This window comes from Tursiops truncatus, chromosome 17 (genome assembly GCF_011762595.2).
Source record: "Tursiops truncatus isolate mTurTru1 chromosome 17, mTurTru1.mat.Y, whole genome shotgun sequence".
NCBI lineage: Eukaryota > Metazoa > Chordata > Mammalia > Artiodactyla > Delphinidae > Tursiops > Tursiops truncatus.
Genome location: NC_047050.1, coordinates 24,358,982 through 24,378,180, shown reverse-complemented (window position 1 = coordinate 24,378,180; position 19,199 = coordinate 24,358,982). Strand labels below are relative to the sequence as shown.

General features: G+C 36.0%; 1 protein-coding gene across 1 annotated transcript; it reads left to right on the top strand.

Annotated features, from left to right (window-relative positions):
- The first annotated feature begins 711 nt into the window (after positions 1–711).
- On the top strand, positions 712–7,450 carry LOC101335877 (myelin P2 protein). The gene is made up of 4 exons (XM_004323045.2): positions 712–2,811; positions 4,730–4,902; positions 5,120–5,221; positions 6,472–7,450. Exons 1-4 carry the CDS (start codon positions 2,739–2,741, stop codon positions 6,520–6,522), a joined length of 399 nt encoding a protein of 132 aa, XP_004323093.1. The 5' UTR covers positions 712–2,738; the 3' UTR covers positions 6,523–7,450.
- The last annotated feature ends 11,749 nt before the right edge of the window (positions 7,451–19,199 follow it).

Genomic DNA, 19,199 nt, shown 5'->3' with positions numbered 1-19,199 from the left:
TTTTACAGATAATTTCAGACTCACTGGAATTAAAATTTCTTTCTTTAAGTCTTTATCAAGTTGTGAATAGAATATAAGTTCCTTGAGGGTATGGAATCTTGTTCAATGATGTTTAACCAGCACCCTGAAGTGTGTCTAGCCCTTAGTAGGCTCTCAATGCTTTTGCAGTTAAATGAATGGAAGGAATGGAGTCACATCTTTTGTATTAAGTGGAGGATCATGAATTCTTTGTTCTTGTGCTACAGGATGATTATCACTTTTCAAATATACAATTGGATATAGCTTGATGACAATATGTAAGGACATTTTATATACAGCAAGCTTTACTTATCCATTTTGTTTGGACTTCTGGATTTTCTTTTCAGTGTATCATTCTAGTAGCTTATTTTTATTTTATCTTGAGAATTTATATAGGCAATAAATCCCTGAAAGATGAACTCACACTGTAGAGAGACAATGTCCATTTTACAAACATTTAGTTCAAATGTAAATGTATATGTCTAATTATAATGTGACTCTGATGTTTATTATCAATCCTTTCTCAGTAGGATATTGATGACGTTCTTATCTAGGAGTGCCTTAAAAGTCTCAAGCCAGTATCTTCTCTCATTGCTTTGATCTGTGCCTTTGACTCATACATGGGCCTCAGAATCTCATCTTGGCCAATTCCAGAAGTCAGGTACATTGTTGACAATCCTAAAATATAAAATTTTTTCTTTGTCTAAATTTGCTTCAAAGTTATAAGCCTTGCCAATATATAGCTCAATGTTTGTATTTTAAGCTCCACTGCTATTCTTATGTGCAAAACAAGGTCTGCTGAAAATTCACACAGTTTTCCTGAATGAATCCCTCCAGATACAAGGGCTCAGCTCAATTGGGAAAGTTTGAAGATCCTTCATAGGACCTTCAGAATTTAGGCAGAATGCCTAAATTTTTGAAGACACAGTCATAGCATTATTCATTTTTATTAAGTGTTTTGGAAAATAACATATTTACTAATCAAAAGTCCTTTCTTTCATAGCTGTATCTTATATCCCAGTACAATGTACTCTCTCCAGTTACATTCTCCTGGGTCTAGGATTGGGTTAGTTAGTTAACTGAGGAATTTTTCTAGTCATTATTTAATTCCCATCTTGAGTTATACAGGCACAAGTAATTTAAGATGACACTTGGACTCACTGTGTATAATTCTACATTTTTTAACCCAACTTGGACCCTAACCACATAATTGCAATTGTTATGCTGCAGCTATGGCATTGGTAACCTGAGCCCTAGAGGTCAGTGATTCTACCTGCTACGGGTAAATTGATAATGAGTTATTTTCATTATTGTGAAGAGTGCCAAACTGTGTACTAAATATATAAAAGCTAGTAATATCAGTTGTCTCAAGGCCAGGATTAATGTCAATGTAGAAAAACTGCTAGGAAAGGGTATGGCATCAACTTGGTATTCCCAAGAGTAACACTTACGTTCAAAGTGGTTTCATATTTGCTCCCCTTGGTCAAAGACTGGGACTTTGATGTATCATATAATCTGGATGCCTCATCTCTTGGTTTTTGCTTCTCTTGCTTTTTGAGCAGAGAATGAGTGTCTCTATCCATGGTGATGTCAGTATTGCCTGATCTTTGGCCAGGGCCTCCAGTACACATGTTATAGCAGGAGCAGTGTAAGATAATGGTCTAACATCTATGCACTGAAAAACAATACCAGGTTCAAATCCTACCTCACCTTATTCAAGTTTTGGACAGAAGTTACCTAACCTCCCCAAGCTCCAGTATTCTCACTGGTAAAATGGAGATAATAATAATGCCTTACTCTTGGAGTTGTTGAGAGAATCAAATGAAATAATCTATATTAAGCACTTAGCACAGTGACTACTGGGCTCTCAATATATATTAATATTATTTTTGTAGAAAATCCTTTCTAAAATTGTAGATTTATTTTAAAGGACTTAAACTCAATGTTGTTGTATTAACCAAGAACCTGCTTAATTTGGAACTAAGGTTTTTTAAGATGAAAATCTTTTCTGTGGTCAAAGAGCGTGTTATAGTGCTACTTTTTGTTCACCCATGAAAGCAATTTCTGTGTTCTGCTGTAATAGACTGACCGTATTGTCTGCCTACTCTGACTGCCTTGGATATGCCAACTATGCCAAGCCTCCCTTACCTATGAATACTTCCTCACACTGCTCCCTTGCATTTCTCTCCCACAACATATTTGAGGCAGTTATCACAATACTCATGGACATTTTTCCTCTCTTTATTCTCTTTCAATAAGAATTCTTAATTGTGCAGACTCAGGATTGAGAGTGAACAAGATGCCTAAATACACACACACACACACACACACACACACACACACATTCATTCATTAATGCTCATATAATTTAATTTGGTATAGAACTCAACTGATAGACTCTTTTCCAAAGCATTAAGGACCTAAGCACTTCTTAAAAATGTAAGAGCAACCAAAATTTTTTTGAAGATTCAAATAGTACTGTCATTGATTTTTATAAACATTTTTGGAAACTGAAGGAGACATTATGTGAGGTTTTCTTTTGTCCCAGTGGATGATTGAAGAGCCATTCATTGCCCAGTCCTGACACTGCTTTTCCCCATTGGGTCTCTGTGAGAGTCACATGCTGTGGACATCTTTGAAAAGAATCTTCTGAGACTTCAGCATCTCATTTGAGTCTCCTGAATCTCACCTACCACTGTGTTGAATTCTCATCCATCACAATGAGCAACAAATTCTTAGGCACCTGGAAACTTGTCTCCAGTGAGAACTTTGATGATTACATGAAAGCTTTGGGTAAGAAATGTTCTCTGTTGTTCTAATTGAGAGGATCCTTTTTGAGAAAGATGCATGACTATTTCCTTCTAGCTCCTTTTCCAGGAGTCTGGGAGTTTGCACAGGTTGAAGTACGATCCTCTTCTGGGATTAATCTTCTGTTGTGTCAATCAGATAATTTATTTGCATTTTATTTGTGGCAATTTTAATAGATTTTAACTCAGATAAGAGCTGCTTAAATGCACTAGAGTGCCCACTGATTTCAAAGGCAGTTTCATATCAACAAGGTTTTCGTTCCAAACCTGGAGGAAAGAAATCTTAGAAGCTTAGTCAACCTATTTTCTGGCTTTCCTGAAAGTTAGATCTACAACAACTAAAGTGCTCATGAAATAAAGAGATGAATATACTAAAGTTAATGGAAAACCTCTATCTAAAATTTTGATGCTTAGCTATACCAGAAGTTTTCTGTCTCTACCTCTAGGTTGTCTGTTATTACATAACTATGTGGATAAAGATTTTGTAAAAAGTGAATGCTTCATAAAGCAGGATATTCACAGTCTAGGAAAGTTACTGAAAGAAAAAGAAGTGTGTTGTGGCAGTGAACTCAAGCTCATTTACACTAACATCAGGCTTTCCTGGAGATGGAACAGTGGATGGAGATGGAAAGTCTAGTCATTAGTAGAGCAACTTTATTTGCTACTATTTCTAGGGAATTTTCCATAGATATGAGCACAAAAGTGTGAGGAGTTTTTGGAAATGTCCAGAGCTGTATAAATAAGTAGAGAGTGAAGCCAATGACCTCAGATTGCTATGCTCATCAAAGTACTTGTAATTTTACCTGTTCAGAAAGCATATAGGGTGTTCTACTTTTAGATAAAATGAGCAAAATCATGTTGTGTTGCCTGGAAAACTATGGGAACTTACGGGAATAGATCCATACCATAAGGTTGGTTAAATTTATGGACTTCACTTTATAGCCAAGGAAGAAGCAAAATACAATATAAGAAAGTCTCAATGAAAAACTTCCTAATTGTGTCATTTTCAAATTTTAGAGTGCATAAGGACACCTGGGGGTGTTGTAGATTCTTAGTCTCTATTGTAGAGGTTTAGTTTGAAAAGCATTGTCCTAAATCATATCAAATAAAAAATGATTAATCAGAATTAGAAGAAAGAGTATCATTCACAATCCTTTATTGGCTCTAACTCTTCACACTTCTTTATGTATATATAAAAGTAAATATATGTATATTTATATATAACTAGCTTTTTCTTCATGTATCTCTCTCATTTGACATTTCTATTTTTCCATGTATTTCTGTAATCTTGGGTAATATAGTAATAATACTTAAGAATCTAATTTTGTTTTGTTTTCAAATGCAGAAAATTTTTTAAAAATTATTTTATTTATCTAATGATCATTTGTAATGGTACAGATCATTTTAGGGGCTACAACAAAATTTCAGAAATGAGCTTCTATCAAGGATATGGGAGGAATTCTTTTCTATATCCATAATATACTACTGAGGGAAAAAATCATAGAATAGCATGCATAAGTCATAGTCTCATTTAAAAATATATCTACAATATTTATGCATACAAACTAAAATGTCTGAAATGATCCATACAAAACTATAAATAGTAGTTTTTAATGGAGCATGGATGTGGTAAAAATAGATGACTTGCACTATTTAAGCTAAACACTTTTAGCTTTAAAATCTGCAGGCATTACTTTTGTAGTAACAAAACTTAAAATATTCAAGTCCGTGGACATGTGTTTCCATTAGGTGATGAAACATGGGAGAAGGTCCTTAGCAGTAAGTGCTATTACCTGCCATCTACACAGCTGAGGCACAGCTGAGCATAAAATATGGCCACCCATAGTCCCTTTAGGTAGAGGTTCTCTTGGTCAACAAAATTCTAACAGTATCTTGATTTTCAGGTGTGGGATTAGCCACCAGAAAACTGGGAGATTTGGCCAAACCAAGAGTGATCATCAGCAAAAAAGGGGATATTATAACTATAAGAACTGAAAGTACCTTTAAAGATACAGAGATCTCCTTCAAGCTAGGCCAGGAATTTGAAGAAACCACAGCTGACAATAGAAAGGCAAAGGTAAACTTAACTGTTTCTCTTCAAATTTGGTCCAATCTACTACTTTGAGAGAGAAGATTACTCCTGCTAGTATTCAAAAGGGTAGACCACTCCCTTCTGTTGAAAAATGAACGTGCCTCATAAAACATCTGTTATGAAAATGATTCAATACTGAATGAACTGCTTCTTTACTCAACCAAAGTCCAAGCAAGTCAATTATGTAAACCTGTCTTTGCAGAGCGTTGTAACTTTGACAAGAGGCTCGTTGAATCAAGTACAGAAATGGAATGGCAAAGAGACAACAATAAAGAGAAAGTTGGTGGATGGAAAAATGGTAGTGGTAAGAGTAATTTTACTCTAAATACATAAATATAGCCATTTAAATAGAGAAAATGGTTATATTATTTTCAAAATATTCTCTTTTCTTTGCAATACAAATGGATAAGAATGGCTAAGAATAAAATCAGAGTTAATGTTTGGGTGATCTTTGAACTATAAAGACTCATCTACAGGTACTTCAGGTTCAGATTCAAGAATTTAGAAATGATACAACTCATTTGTTATCTTAGAAATAACAACACCTAAAAATGATAAAAAAAAAAAGTATGGGTAAACCTCATTAATTTAGACACACAAGGAGAAAAGCAAATCTAAGTTTTAAAAGCAAAGCACATCCCCAGTCGATTGTAGAATATTTGTAGATAGCTAAGCATTTTGTTTTCAAGAATCCATGGTAACTTGGACTAAAACATGTCAACAACTCAAGCTGAGGCCATTGGAGACCTTTTGTAGTTGGCAGGTAAAAATGATGACAAAGGTTATATGAGATGACCTCTAACAATTTTTTTAAGTCTCAGGTTCTGTTCTTACTAATCAACACACACATCGACCATAGATAGATTTATGTAGTTCTTGGAACATTCTTTTCTTTAGTACAGAGGAGCGTTATCCTTAGCTCCACAGCAGATTTACATGGGGAGTAAATACCAGTATGGAGGCCCCAATACAGATCAACTGCCTGCACATCTCTTGGGGGAGGAGGAGCCATCAGTATTTTAAATGTTCCCCAGATAATGCAGATGTGCAGATAGTTTTGAAAACCACTGTTTTAGTAGATTTAAATCTGTGCCAATTATGCATGAAAACTTGCCACTTAAAAAATATACCCCTGGGGCTTCCCTGGTGGCGTAGTGGTTGAGAGTCTGCCTGCCGACGCAGGGGACACGGGTTCGTGCCCCGGTCCGGGAAGATCCCACATGCCGCAGAGTGGCTGGGCCCGTGAGCCATGGCCGCTGAGCCTGCACGTCCGGAGCCTGTGCTCCGCAACGGCGAGGCCGCGACAGTGAGAGGCCCGTGTACTACAAAAAATATATATATATATATGCCTCTGATGTAACTTAGATCAGATTTAAAACTGTTTCCCCGGTTTCAATGGTCATGATTCCAAATTCCTGGAGACTGACATACTGATATTTTATTTCTTTCTGAGTTTAATCTTATGAGATTGCTTATAATGTCTGTTATTATTACAAATTTGCTGTCACCTAGTTTGAGTTTTAGATATTCAATTAATCTCTCTTTTTTTTTAAGGAATGTAAGATGAAGGACGTGGTCTGCACCAGAATTTATGAGAAGGTCTGACAAAGTTGTTTCCTCATTGAAGTGATATTTGATCATTTGATGTTGGAAATCAGCTGTTTCCATTGGCGAGGCCTGACTACACTGCACTTTGTTTGTTTCCGCTTTTGTCTTAATAGATCAGATAAGCAAAGGCCTAAACGGAGGATTAATCTAAATTTCAGTGTTATTTAAACATTTTCAATTTGTATGCACGTCATTACTGTATTAAAGATTAAAGTGTGTATATTGGTCAGACCTAAAGAATGGATAATGTCATTTGATTATCTGTGAAGTTCTAACTTATGCTGTATTTTAAATATTTGAAATGATAGTAAAAGGAAGTAATAGCATAGTAAAAAGAAGTAAGTATATTGATTGGGGTAGCAAACTCAAATGCCTTCAGGGACCAGGAGAGCAATGGGTTTAGAGGATCAGAAGTGAAACAAACTAGAAGAAGGAGCTGTTTTACACTGAGGAGTCTAGCTTCAGCTAAAAAGGGCAGCTGCTACTCCAGCCAATTTAAAAACTGAGGGTTAATTTACAGACAGTGAAATTAACAGATATTAAAGATAGAGCTGTGACAAATGCATGCACCCATATAATTCTCACCCTGATCAAGATATAGTACATTTCCCTAATCCCAGAATGTTTTCTCACACTCCTTCCCAGTCAATGTCCTGCCGTGTCCCAGCTCCAACAAAAGCAAGTAGTGATTTAGTTTCTATCACCGTAGACTAGTTTTGCCTGTTCTCAAACTTCATATAAATTGGATCATACATTATGTGTTCTTTTCTGTTTGCCTTTTTAAAGTCAGCATAATGTTTTTGAAATTCATCCATATTGTTGCATGCAACATTAATTTGTTCCTTTTTATTGCTGAGTAGTATTCCATTGCATGAATATATCACAGTTTACTTATCCCTTCTTCTCTTAAGATAATTGAGTTATTTCCAGTTTTGGGCTTCTATAAATAAAGCTGCTATAAACATTCTTGTATAAGGCTGTTTGTGGAAACATGAGTTCCTTTTCTTTTGAATATTAACTAGGCATGGAATTACTGGGTCCAGCAGATTTTTGACAGGCAGGAATAGGGGACCACTCTGCCCAGGTAACAAAATTATTTCAGATATATTACATGATTGAGCAAATGAGAATATATTTTGATGTTGTTAGGAGCTAGAATTTTCCTTCTGGAAGAAGGCACATACAAGTATGACAGAGGGAAGGCAAGAAAGAACTGTGTGCAAATGGATTGGAATAGATGTAAATTCATATGTATGGATATGTGTATACACATGCATATATTTCTTAGCTCTATCTACCTTAAGAGCTTGCAAGCAAAGACATCTCAGTAGGAATGAGTACACCCAGCACTCAGATCTTGGTGTCTAATATATTCTCCACTAAAAAGAATGATGGTTCCTTGGAGAAATGGCTGATTCTGATGTGAGAGCAGGGTAGGTACAACGTAAGCCTGAAATATCTTTTTATGCCAGAAATTAAGGACGCTTTCCCCAAAAATAATAGAGATATGTCACCAAAATATCAGAGTCAGCTTGAGGGTGCTCTCAATTGGACAAAACTGGGACAATTTGAGAAGTAAATAATAGAGAAAAATTGTAAATTATAGAACACGGGGAGACAAAGAAGAAACCATGAATACGTACTGGAAGAGGGAGAGAGAGAGAGAAGAAAGTATCTTCCTTACAGTAGACTGTCATAACCTGACTGGTAAATGTGGAAAAGGTGCTGGGATTGGAAAAATTGTCATTTTTTCAACCATCACGGTCAATATTGGCTCAGGCAAGAATTGTCAATGGAGGTAGAAGCCAGAGCAAAATTTTGATTAGGAGCAGGGTATTAGGTTGGTCTTAAAATACCTCCACACAGATTGCTTATTAGTTACAAGGGAACAAATAGTAACCATGCAGTGGAAAAACTGTGCCACCTCTTTACTGAGTAATCAAAATTAACCTGATCAACGAGGGTAGATGAAAACCATGTACCTTCAAATGTGATACACTGAGAAGGAAGCAACATGGCTTATGCAGTACTCTGGCCTGGAATCCTTATCTAGATCTAATCATGAGGAAACAACAGACAAATTCCAAATGAGGAATGTTCTATTAAAATGGGGAGGAGGTGTTAAATGAATTCTTCAAAAATGTCAGTGTCATAGAAGACAAAGAAAGGCTCTATGAAAATGTTCCAGATTAAATTATACTAAAAATACATGACAACTAAATGCAATAAGTTATCCCAGACTGGATCCTGCACTAGAGATAAAATAAATACTCCAAAGGACAATATTAGGTTAATTGGCAAATTGGAATATAAGTCGTAAATTAGAAGTTTACTGTGATTATGTAAGAGAATCCCCCTACTCTTGGGAAATATACACTGAACTATTTTGGAGTAATGAGCCATAAAGTATACAATTTACTCTCAAAAAATTTAGAAAAAACTGTTGGGTGTGTGACACACAATATGTACATGCATGCAAAAAGAGAGCAATTGATAAAGCAAACAGGGTAAAATTTAACAACAGATAAATCTGAGTAAAACCTGTATTTGTTCTCTTTGAATTAGTCTGATTCTTGAAATTTTATGCAAGTTTGAAGTTATTTCCAAACAATTTTGTTTAGGCTACACTTGGTCCTTCTCTGCCTCTGGGCATTCAGCCAATACGTCTGAGAGGCATCATAAGCAGGGTGGGGTTTTATTTCTTTGGCTCCAGTTAGATTAACCCACAAAAAAAGGAGAGTTTAAAAACTATGGTGTGATTTTTAGAGGTTTGTGGTAATATGACTTACCATAAAAAAGTATTCCTCAATAAATATAATTGCACTATTATACAAAAATCATGAGTACTTTTGCTTTCATAACAGGAAAAGTGGAATTACACTGATAATGAGGAAAACAAAATAATTATTTCAGCAGGTGATACATATTATTAGATTTGAAAAAGATCTTCAAACAACCAGAAGAGAGGAGAGCGGAAAAAAAACCACTAGAGTTCTGTAGTATTCAAAAATAGTCTCAGAAAATAATTGTGACTCTCTAGTTGTTTTTGATATAAGCTGGTTAAGAGCGGTCAGATTGCCTAGGTCAAATTCCAATTTGCCACTTACTAGCTGTGTGTCATTGGGCAAGTTACTTCACCTCTCAGATCCTCAGTATTTTTACCTGTAAAAATAGGGTCAATAATAGAGCATACCTCAAGGAGTGTGAATAATAAATAAGTTAATATATGTAAAGTGCTTTGAACAGTGCATGGCACAGGAAAAGCATTATAGAAGTATTTTTTGTTATTATTATTTATCTAGTAATGCACATGATGTTCAAATAGATGAGGGCTTCACGGGATCCCAAAATGAAGAGAAATTTACAGGATCTAGAGCTGTTGATATTGCTTTGCCCACCAAGTGATTAACTTTATTAAGAATATTATTTAGGGCTTCCCTGGTGGCGCAGTGGTTGAGAGTCCGTCTGCCGATGCAGGGGACACGGGTTGGTGCCCCGGTCCGGGAAGATCCCACATGCCACTGAGTGGCTGGGCCCGTGAGCCATGGCCACTGAGCCTGTGCGTCCAGAACCTGTGCTCCACAACGGGAGAGGCCACAGTGGTGAGAGGCCCACGTACCGCAAAAAAAATTGAAATAAAATAAAAAAAGAATATTATTTACACAAAAGTAAAAACAATCAAAAAGCTGCAATGTCTTTTTAAGAAGTCATCAGGTAAATCTTTAGTCAAGAACTAGAAATACTATGGTCAACATGAAACCAAGACTCTCACTAGTAAAATCCAAGTGCTATGCTACTTCTAGGCATAGAAGTATATAGAGAGTTATATAACAACCATTGTTATACAACTCTGCTAATCTAAGCAACTTTTTAAGATGGCAATTGATGATTATCTACTCTAACCTAAACAAGGCCTAAATAAATACATTTAATCCCAAAAGGGTAAATAACTTCTCTGATGTCATTCTCTTGGAAGTCGTTCTCTTAACAGCAGTGGTGTGCTGGAGCTAGCTCAAATTGTTTCATAAGAGCTGATAGATTTTCAGGAATTTGGCAAGCCAGTTCTTAAAACATTGGTAGGTTGAAATCACCCGTGATGCTGGGAATTCCCTGGCAGTACAGCGCTTAGGACTCTGCACTTTCACAGCCAAGGGCCCCAGGTTCACCCCTGGTCCATGAAGTAACTAAGATCCCACAGGCTGTGTGGCCAAAAAAAAAAAAAAAGAAAGAAAGGAATCAGCCATGATGGGAATATTTACACCAGGGTAAGAGGCAAAACACAACCAATTAGAGCTTTGTTTCTTGAGGAGATGGTTTTAAACACTTACTAACACCCCACTGCCTAGAAGTAGCATAGTACTTGGATTTTACTAGTGAGAGTCTTGGTTTCATGTTGACCATAGTATTTCTAGTTCTTGACTAAAGATTTACCTGATGACTTCTTAAAAAGACATTGCTGCTTAGCTTTTAGGATGATTTCTTTTAAACCAAGTGGTAGCTCTCTAAATATGGCTGCACATTAGAATCATCTGGAAGTTTTTAAACATCCCAGTATGAAGATTGCACCACAGGTCTGTTGAGTCATAATGTATGGGTGATTGATAAGTGAGACCCAAGCAACAGTATTTTTCTTAAAACACCCAGGAGATTCCAGTGTGTGGCCAGCTTGAGAACCACTGTGCCAAAGACTCCCGAAGTTAGACATTTAAGGTAGTTCCTCACATGGTTATCAATTAAAATGGAGTAAAACGTCATCAAAGTCAGGAGTACCAAATGTCCCCCATGTGACCCTAAATAACAAAAGGTAGTGAAAATACTACCATAAAAATCAACTCAGATGTAATCAAGTCCTTCGTAAGGGAAGCCAGTGTTTACCTCTTATCTTTGTTATTTCCACAGGAGGCAACATAATTGGCCATTATCCATGACATATGGAAAAATGAAGGTTTAAAAATAGCAAAACAAACAGGGAAAACAAACTGTAAAATAATGCTAAACATTCGCAAAATATAAATCATCTTTCAGCAGAATTTAGAAAGTAAGTTCAAATTACTCAGAAAATGTAATACAGGACTAAATTTTGAAATAGCATTTCTCACCTTTTACTGTCTCTTAAAAAAAAAGATCACTGATGGAATACAGAGTTCTCAGGTCCCAGTTTTCAGGGCTGGAATTTTGGCACTATTTATTGAAGCATAAAATCCTGCCGTTGGTAACTGACTTGTGCGACAGTTTTAACTGGTCTAGTAGTGCAAGGTGAATATCCCAGCACCACCAAAGAATGGTTGCTTCTGCAGTTAAAGGGTTTTGATTGAAAACTGGATCTGTGACAAGTCTAAAGTTTCACATCCATGAAGAAGACCAAATAATATCACTCCCTTGCTGAAACTCAAGACAGACATGAATTTTTTCACAATCTGTCATTTGGCATTAGTATTATTCTTGGTCTTCTATAATTGCATTTTTTCAGATTATTAATGCATCATTAATGCATATAAATTGCATTAAATAAGTTATTAATGTAGAGTAAGTTGATGATAGAGTTCAATTTTAGGATTTACAAAATAAATCATCAGAGGGCTTGTATTTCCCTGATGTAATTTGGCAACTAAAGAATACCTACTGTACTTAAATCTGGTACAAATTTCAATTTTTTATTAAAACCTATCTCATATTATGCTACATCTTATTCAAGTCCCATCTTCCTCAGCCAGATGGTACACTGTTGAAAGTAAGATACATCCTAAGCTACTTTGTATACATGAAAGCTTCCAGAAAATTGCTAGGTCACAGAGACTATTACTAAATACCTGACTGATCTGGGAAGGTGCAGGTATTTATTGGATATTTCATGTGTTAGAGAAACAATGGGAGTGTAATAGCAAGAATCCTGCAACTGTAGTAGAAAAACATGGATTTGAACCATGACTTTGCTACTTAGAACCTGTGTGGCATTCTGTCACAAAGTCTAACTTGCAATTTCCTAATGTGTACAATGGGGGCAATAATGGCTACCCCACACATTTGATGTGGGAGGACAAAATATGATGCATGTGAAAGTGCTTTGTACCTAAAATATTATCATGTCTATTCTTACATAACACATAAATATGAATCCTTATATTCAGCACATAGGATTTTTGGAGTTTTTTGTTTTTGTGTAAGAGTGCTCCAAATAATGACTGTATATAAAACCTTTTCTATTTATCAGGTTCCTAAATGATTAGTTGTTAAGAAATAGTGAATAAAGTCAAATATATTATATTACACTCTTGATACATTCCACTAATAAAAGGAAACAAAATAGATAATACGCTTCATCTGAAGTCATGGGCTTGGATCCTTGTTCCATTTCCCCACAGCTGGGTGACCTTGTGTAACTCATTTACCATTGCATAGCCCCAGTTTCTCCATCTTTAAAAGGGGGTCTGATCTGGCTGCTCTCTAAGATTGTAATTATTTCTAAATTTTATATCATTTTATCTAATATATTGATAATTGGCTATTAATAGTCAAATAACTTTATTATGTTTGCAGTTATTTTAATATTATAGCTACCCACTTCCCAAACTTCTAAAAGTTCCATGTGGACAGAGATAAGCATTTTATATTTTTTCCCTTTCCCATCCCACCTTATTTCCCATCCGATAGATTCTTTATCATCTTTCAAGTGATATCAATCCCATGCTATTTTCTCTGAACTGTCTCAAAGGAGGAGAATTCAATAACCCCCTCCACTGTGTTACACTGCAATATAGCAATGTATTGACATCTACAGTTCTAGACTGAGAGCTCAATTGAAGAAATTTTTAATTTAAAATATTTTGATTCTAAAAATTTCCAGGCCACAGTGTTTGACTCCTAGAAGAGGCTTTGTAAATGTTTGCTGAATAAAATAAATGAATGATTGAGTACAACTTCGCCAATTCTGACCACAGTCTTCTGCACACAGAGGCTCCAATCCATGCTGAGTTTGAAAATAAACAGATGGTTAGATGTTTACCCAGATTAGTCAAGGTAAATCCTTTTCCTAGGAATTTTACAGACAATGAAAAACAACGAGATGCCACTATAATGTGCTGTCACATCTAACTTTCCCTCCTTTCCTCTTGAAATGGCTAGGTCTGGAGTGTTAAACTATAAACAGGAAATCTGTCTGCTTCTCTGTTTCTCTGGTAAGTCACATGCATAACCCAGAGATAGTTAAATACCTGACTTAACAGATTTCCTGTTAAATTCCTGATTCCACAGGAAAGCCAATGGATTTTCTCGTTCAGAAATCACAAAAGACAGGGGAGTCCATGAAATAGTCATATGATTAAGATTTGTTTCCACTTGTAACATGGAGCAGTGATTAGAACTACCATTTTCAATTGCACCCTCAGTACTTATCATGTAGAGAATTCATGTTGATTTTAGATTTTGGAATTGTTGATGAGAGTACAAAAACATTTGAGTGGAAAGCACACAGGAAATAGTCAGAAAAGCCCAGAAGAAAAAACTTCTTTCAGCTTTCTGTGTATTTGGAAACTGTGCTTATAGCTCATTGAATCTACAGCTCCTGCAGGATTCATCAGAGACCCACTCAGTCTTCCTGCTGATTTATATCTGTTTTGCTGAGTCCGCTGGGAGGTGTGTGAGATCACTTTTAGTCAGACCATTCTACTGCCAGCAAATGTCTAAACTGAAGCATCTTTGCCTCCTTTGGGTACAAACTCTCTGTTCATCCATAGGTAGTTTGTGGGAATTGGAGAGAGGGTATTTGAAATAACCTCCATGTGAACAGAAAGGAAGATAAATCTATTTTTGGAGAGTAGAAAGTAGTAGAAAAAAGGCAATATCATCAAATATTCAACTGGGTCTATCACTATTTGCAGTATTTACTCGGAAAGTAAAAGTATGATTCATAAACCACAAAAATACTAAATTATTTCCCCCACTCAGCTTTATTGATCCCAATGAATATAGTGAAAAAATTATAGAAAAACTCTCTCTTCACAGTAATCACTAACAACAACGTGTTAGACACCACCTTACACAAGCGAATCACAATCTAAATTCAAGAGGTGGAGTTGTTTATTCAACAAACATTACTACTGAAGAAAGATGAATGAGCAAAGGTCCTGCCTACAAGTAACAATTCAGTGAGTGGTGAGCCAGGTGAGAAGGGGAGAACAGACACCTGTTAAGGGAAGTCAATTGAGACCAAAAAATAAAATTTTCATGAGTTTTATGTTGTTCTTTGAGGATAGGTCTAAAGAAGGTAGTTGATATTATTTTCTTATGCATGAATGTTGAGTGGTGCTCTGCTCTATCATCCATTCTCCTTCATTAAGAATTATACCTGAAGGGCAAAGAAGACTCCTTAGAAGTTGTATCATTCCATTTCTTTAGCCTGGGCATTCACAACACAATTTAAATCAACATTTCCCTTATGACTGCTAGGTGATGACTGCTGGGCCCAATATGCTGAGTGAGTTAGCTGCCTGCCTAGTGATCAAAGACCGGGATACCACAGGGTCTTTAACCTGCTTTGCTGGCAGTCTCATTGCCAATCACGACCAAGCAGATCTGGCAAGAGCAGGGCTAAGGGAAATCTTCCTGGGTTAAAAGAAGACATCAAGTAGTTCCCGTTTTTTGGTAAAGTAGAAACCCTTATGACACACAGTGTGAGTCTTTTCTGTTTTTACCAACTTATGTTGGTCTGGGAAGCCACTTAAATGCAAAAGTCAAATTCTACTTTTTCTTTTTAAATAGTCTACATCATTAGTAAAAGACAGTAATTGAAAGAGTCTGAAGAAGGCTGAAACAATATATCAAGATATATTTTAACTTTTTAAAAAAGAATTTAATTAAAACTTACACCTGCAGCCTTACCCTAAGTACATTAATAGGATAGGTTCTAGAAATGAAAACAAATCCTATTTAAAGAACAATGCAGAGTAAGTTTGTTTAGCTGGTATTTTTCAGTGTTCAAAAAAAATAATTTTCTTTTATGTCTATTGCCAAGCATCCCCAGAAGTAAAGGTAAGATTTATTTCTGTTCGTGCCTTAGAGTTTAAAGCAGAGCGCAAATAACTTGACAGGACCCACAACACTGTGAAGAGCAGGTCCTGAGCACTCAGATGATTTAGTTCCTTATTACCAAACGAATCAAAGCACTTCCTCCAGTGATGTTATATCAATGTTGTTAAAAGATGAACTGAAGCATACTAAAATTTTTAAGAGTTTATTTGAGCAAAAGTAGATTCCAACTGGGTAGCACCAAACCGGAAGTGGCTAGGAGCCCTCCACCAATAGGAGCTTAGAGAGAAGACCTGGAAGCAAAACAAGGAAAGTACTTGATTGGCTATAGCTTAAGCAGTTGCCTTCTTGGGAAAAGCCCAGTTGGCTGTTTGTGATGGGTTGTCCTTAGGTTCCCTTAGGTTCAAATTTCTTAACCTTGAGGCGTTTACAGACTTAGCATTTGGTTTGCTTACATGGGCTGCCAAGGCATCAGAACCACATCAATCAGTTAAGTTAACAATCTATATGGAATGAAGGGGAGAGAAAAAAAATAATTTAAAATGAATTAAGGTGTTTTTAATAGTTCTTTTGGGGAAAGCTGTGAAAATTTCTCTCACTTCTCCTAAGTTACATAAAGAGCAATTTCAGTAGATAATTACTCCCTTTTCTACTTTACTCTATGTAAAAAAAGTTCAGTAACATTTGTTGAGCTTCTAGTATGAACTAGGCACTATTCTTAGTGCATTGTATACAGAGTCCCATTTTATTCTCACAATAACCTAAAAAGTAGGTCCTTTTAAAGAATTCCTGCTTTACAATAGAGCCACTGAGGCACAGAGTGGTTGAGACGTTCAAGGTCGTGCAGCTAGTAAGTAGTGGGTCAGGTCTGCTTCGTTAAAGTTAGTGCTTACAACTACCAAGCATACAGCCACGTACCAGGTTTCTCTCATTTGCCTATCAAATATGATTATTAAAATTACATTTTTTTAGTTAATTTAAGCTAAGCTGAGCTATAAAAGAGTTTAAAATAACTTAAGCTGAGCTATTAAAAACACTTACTTTAAAAAATGTGTATTATTTGATACTTTCCACTTCTAGGAACTTAGTGTAAGAAAATTTGCAAAGATGTACCAGTGAGGAAGATAAAAGAAAAACCAGATTTTTAAAACACTTGAGTGAGTTAGTATAATAGAATATTACATAGCAATTTAAAATAATAGACATAGGTCTACAATTACCGACATGGAAAGTTGACCTCAACATATTACTGAGTGAAGAAAGGTTACAACATAGCATGTGTAGTTTTATCCCATTTTTGGAAATAATATATATACTAGCTGTAAATATGTGTATATAGTGATTATATTAGCAAATGTTTATTAACTGTTTATTGTCATACACTAAGCTATATGTTTTATAGGTAATAATTTGTGTAAATCTTCAAAACAACCTTAGGGGATAGGTACTATTTTTGTTCCCATTTTATAGATGAGGGAAAAGTGAAAGATTGAATAACTTGCCCAAGAATATGAAGAAAGTATGAGTGCTCACAGAAAGTGTTAACTCTGTTTATTTCTGGATGATAGAATTGGGGGAGGTGGGACTCGAGCATAATTTTCTGTATTTTAATTTTCCCCAAATGAATATTAATTTTTGATATTTCAGAAAAATATTTTTATTTTGAGAAAAAGATTTTGTTGGCTAATTTGATTAGTCTTCTAATTTGATTACTCTTACAGACATCACAGGAAACTTTTACTAACACCGGATGACCTCTGGTAAACAGAGCTAGCCACAATAACCCATTTCCTCTACTGGGTACCAAACTATAGCCTCCCTGATCATGGCTGTGGCATGAAAACAGCACTTCATAGATAGGTCAAGGGAAACGTTTAATGACTTTGTATATTACAGCAGTTTTTCAACTTGTGGTCAGTTTGGAAGTTGCTCTTTCCACCCCATTCAGAGCGGTAGCAAAGTCACTGGCCCCTAGAGTCAGATGAAGTGTTGAAAGGTAGAGGCCATCTCAGCAAGGAACCAACTGTTGGCCTGCATCCCACAATGTGTTTTGGAGGCTTAGGGAACCTCTTTCAGTTCTGTGCAGTTAGGAACAGAGATAGCAAAAGCTATGGAATATACTTGGTGAAGACTCTGTACTAGACCTTTGAGCAATTAACGACTGAGAATTTGCCACGTGTTAAAAATCCCCATACACGGAAGTAATCATTCTAGGGCAATAAAGCCTAACGTTAAGCTTGAAATGGATTTGGGTGCCAGCAACAGCTACCAGTTTGGATACAAATTGCCCCATCACACAGACCTCACACTCAGCTAAGAGCCTCAAGGAGTCTTTGTAAAGGAAATAGAAAACGAAAGATAGAATCAAACGATTCAGTATTTTTGTTTTCCTGTATCTTCCTTATTAATGATTTTTAAAACTTTACAATAAACAAAAGGCTAGGGTTGAGTTCTCACTCTACAGTTGAAATTCACTCACAAAGCAAGTTTGTTTCTGATTTTCTTTTTTAAATATAAAACAGCAAACTAAAGGATCCCATCAGTTATTGGTGTAAGTAGATATTTAACTATATGTTCCCCTATAGGTAATTTTGACCAAAATCCTGGTTATACAAGTGGAGTGACTAGGTAAGCAGCAAATCTTAGAGAATTTACCTGAACAATGTTTATGCCTGTTTAGCTTTATTACAAATTACAACAGCACATTTTCAGGAGTGATTATTTTGGAAGTCAACGAAGAGCCTAGACAGCACTTTGTCTCAAAAAAAAAAAATGTGCAACAGTTGTGCATTTGAATTGTCTCAGCAACAGCTACATACCGTAGGCCTATACCTTTATAGAATTATGACAGTATTTCAAGAATTTCACTATCTGCTCTTTGTTTGGAGTTATTTATTATAAAGTTATTTTCTTCTTGACTTCTCTACCCCTTTTGAGAGCCAACTTTTACAAATAGCTATAAATCAAGAGAATTGACCTTAGTAACACGGAAAATTATTCTGAACAATGCATAATATCATGGCAGGCTACCAAATCACTGTGGAAATGCCAGAAGGAAGTCATTTCGTTCTAAATGTGAACGACAAGGATGTTAGTTCACAATGTCCAATCAAGACATGTTATACTAGTGTCCCAAGAGAATACTCCTTAAATATGGCTAAAGTCACAGGAGCTAATGATCTTATCACCACTGGATCAGTTCCCAGTTGGCAAAATATGGACTGGTTCTTTTACAAACTGAATTTTCTGAGTTTGTTACTGTGTAGGTAGAAGATCATGAATGGGGCTGGCATGTTCCTAGTTAGACCACAATTTCTTCTATGTACCTCTTGCGCCAGATTTACTGCCTAGGAAATAGGCTCAGTTAAGAACAACAAGCCATGATCAGATACTTAACAGTATTAGTAGAAAGCTTTCTTATGTTACTATTACATTAAGTCATTTCACCAATATGGTACCAAGATACAAAGATGACAGACAGAAAGGCTCTGACTTCATCAGTTCCCTCACCTGTGTTACCTCCTCCCATTTCTTCATTCTCCTTGATCCATTGCTACTCAACGTTCAGTCTAAGGACCAGCAGTATGAGCATCCCCTGGGAGGTTTTAGAAATGCAGGATCTCAGATCCCGTCCAGATCTACTGAATCAG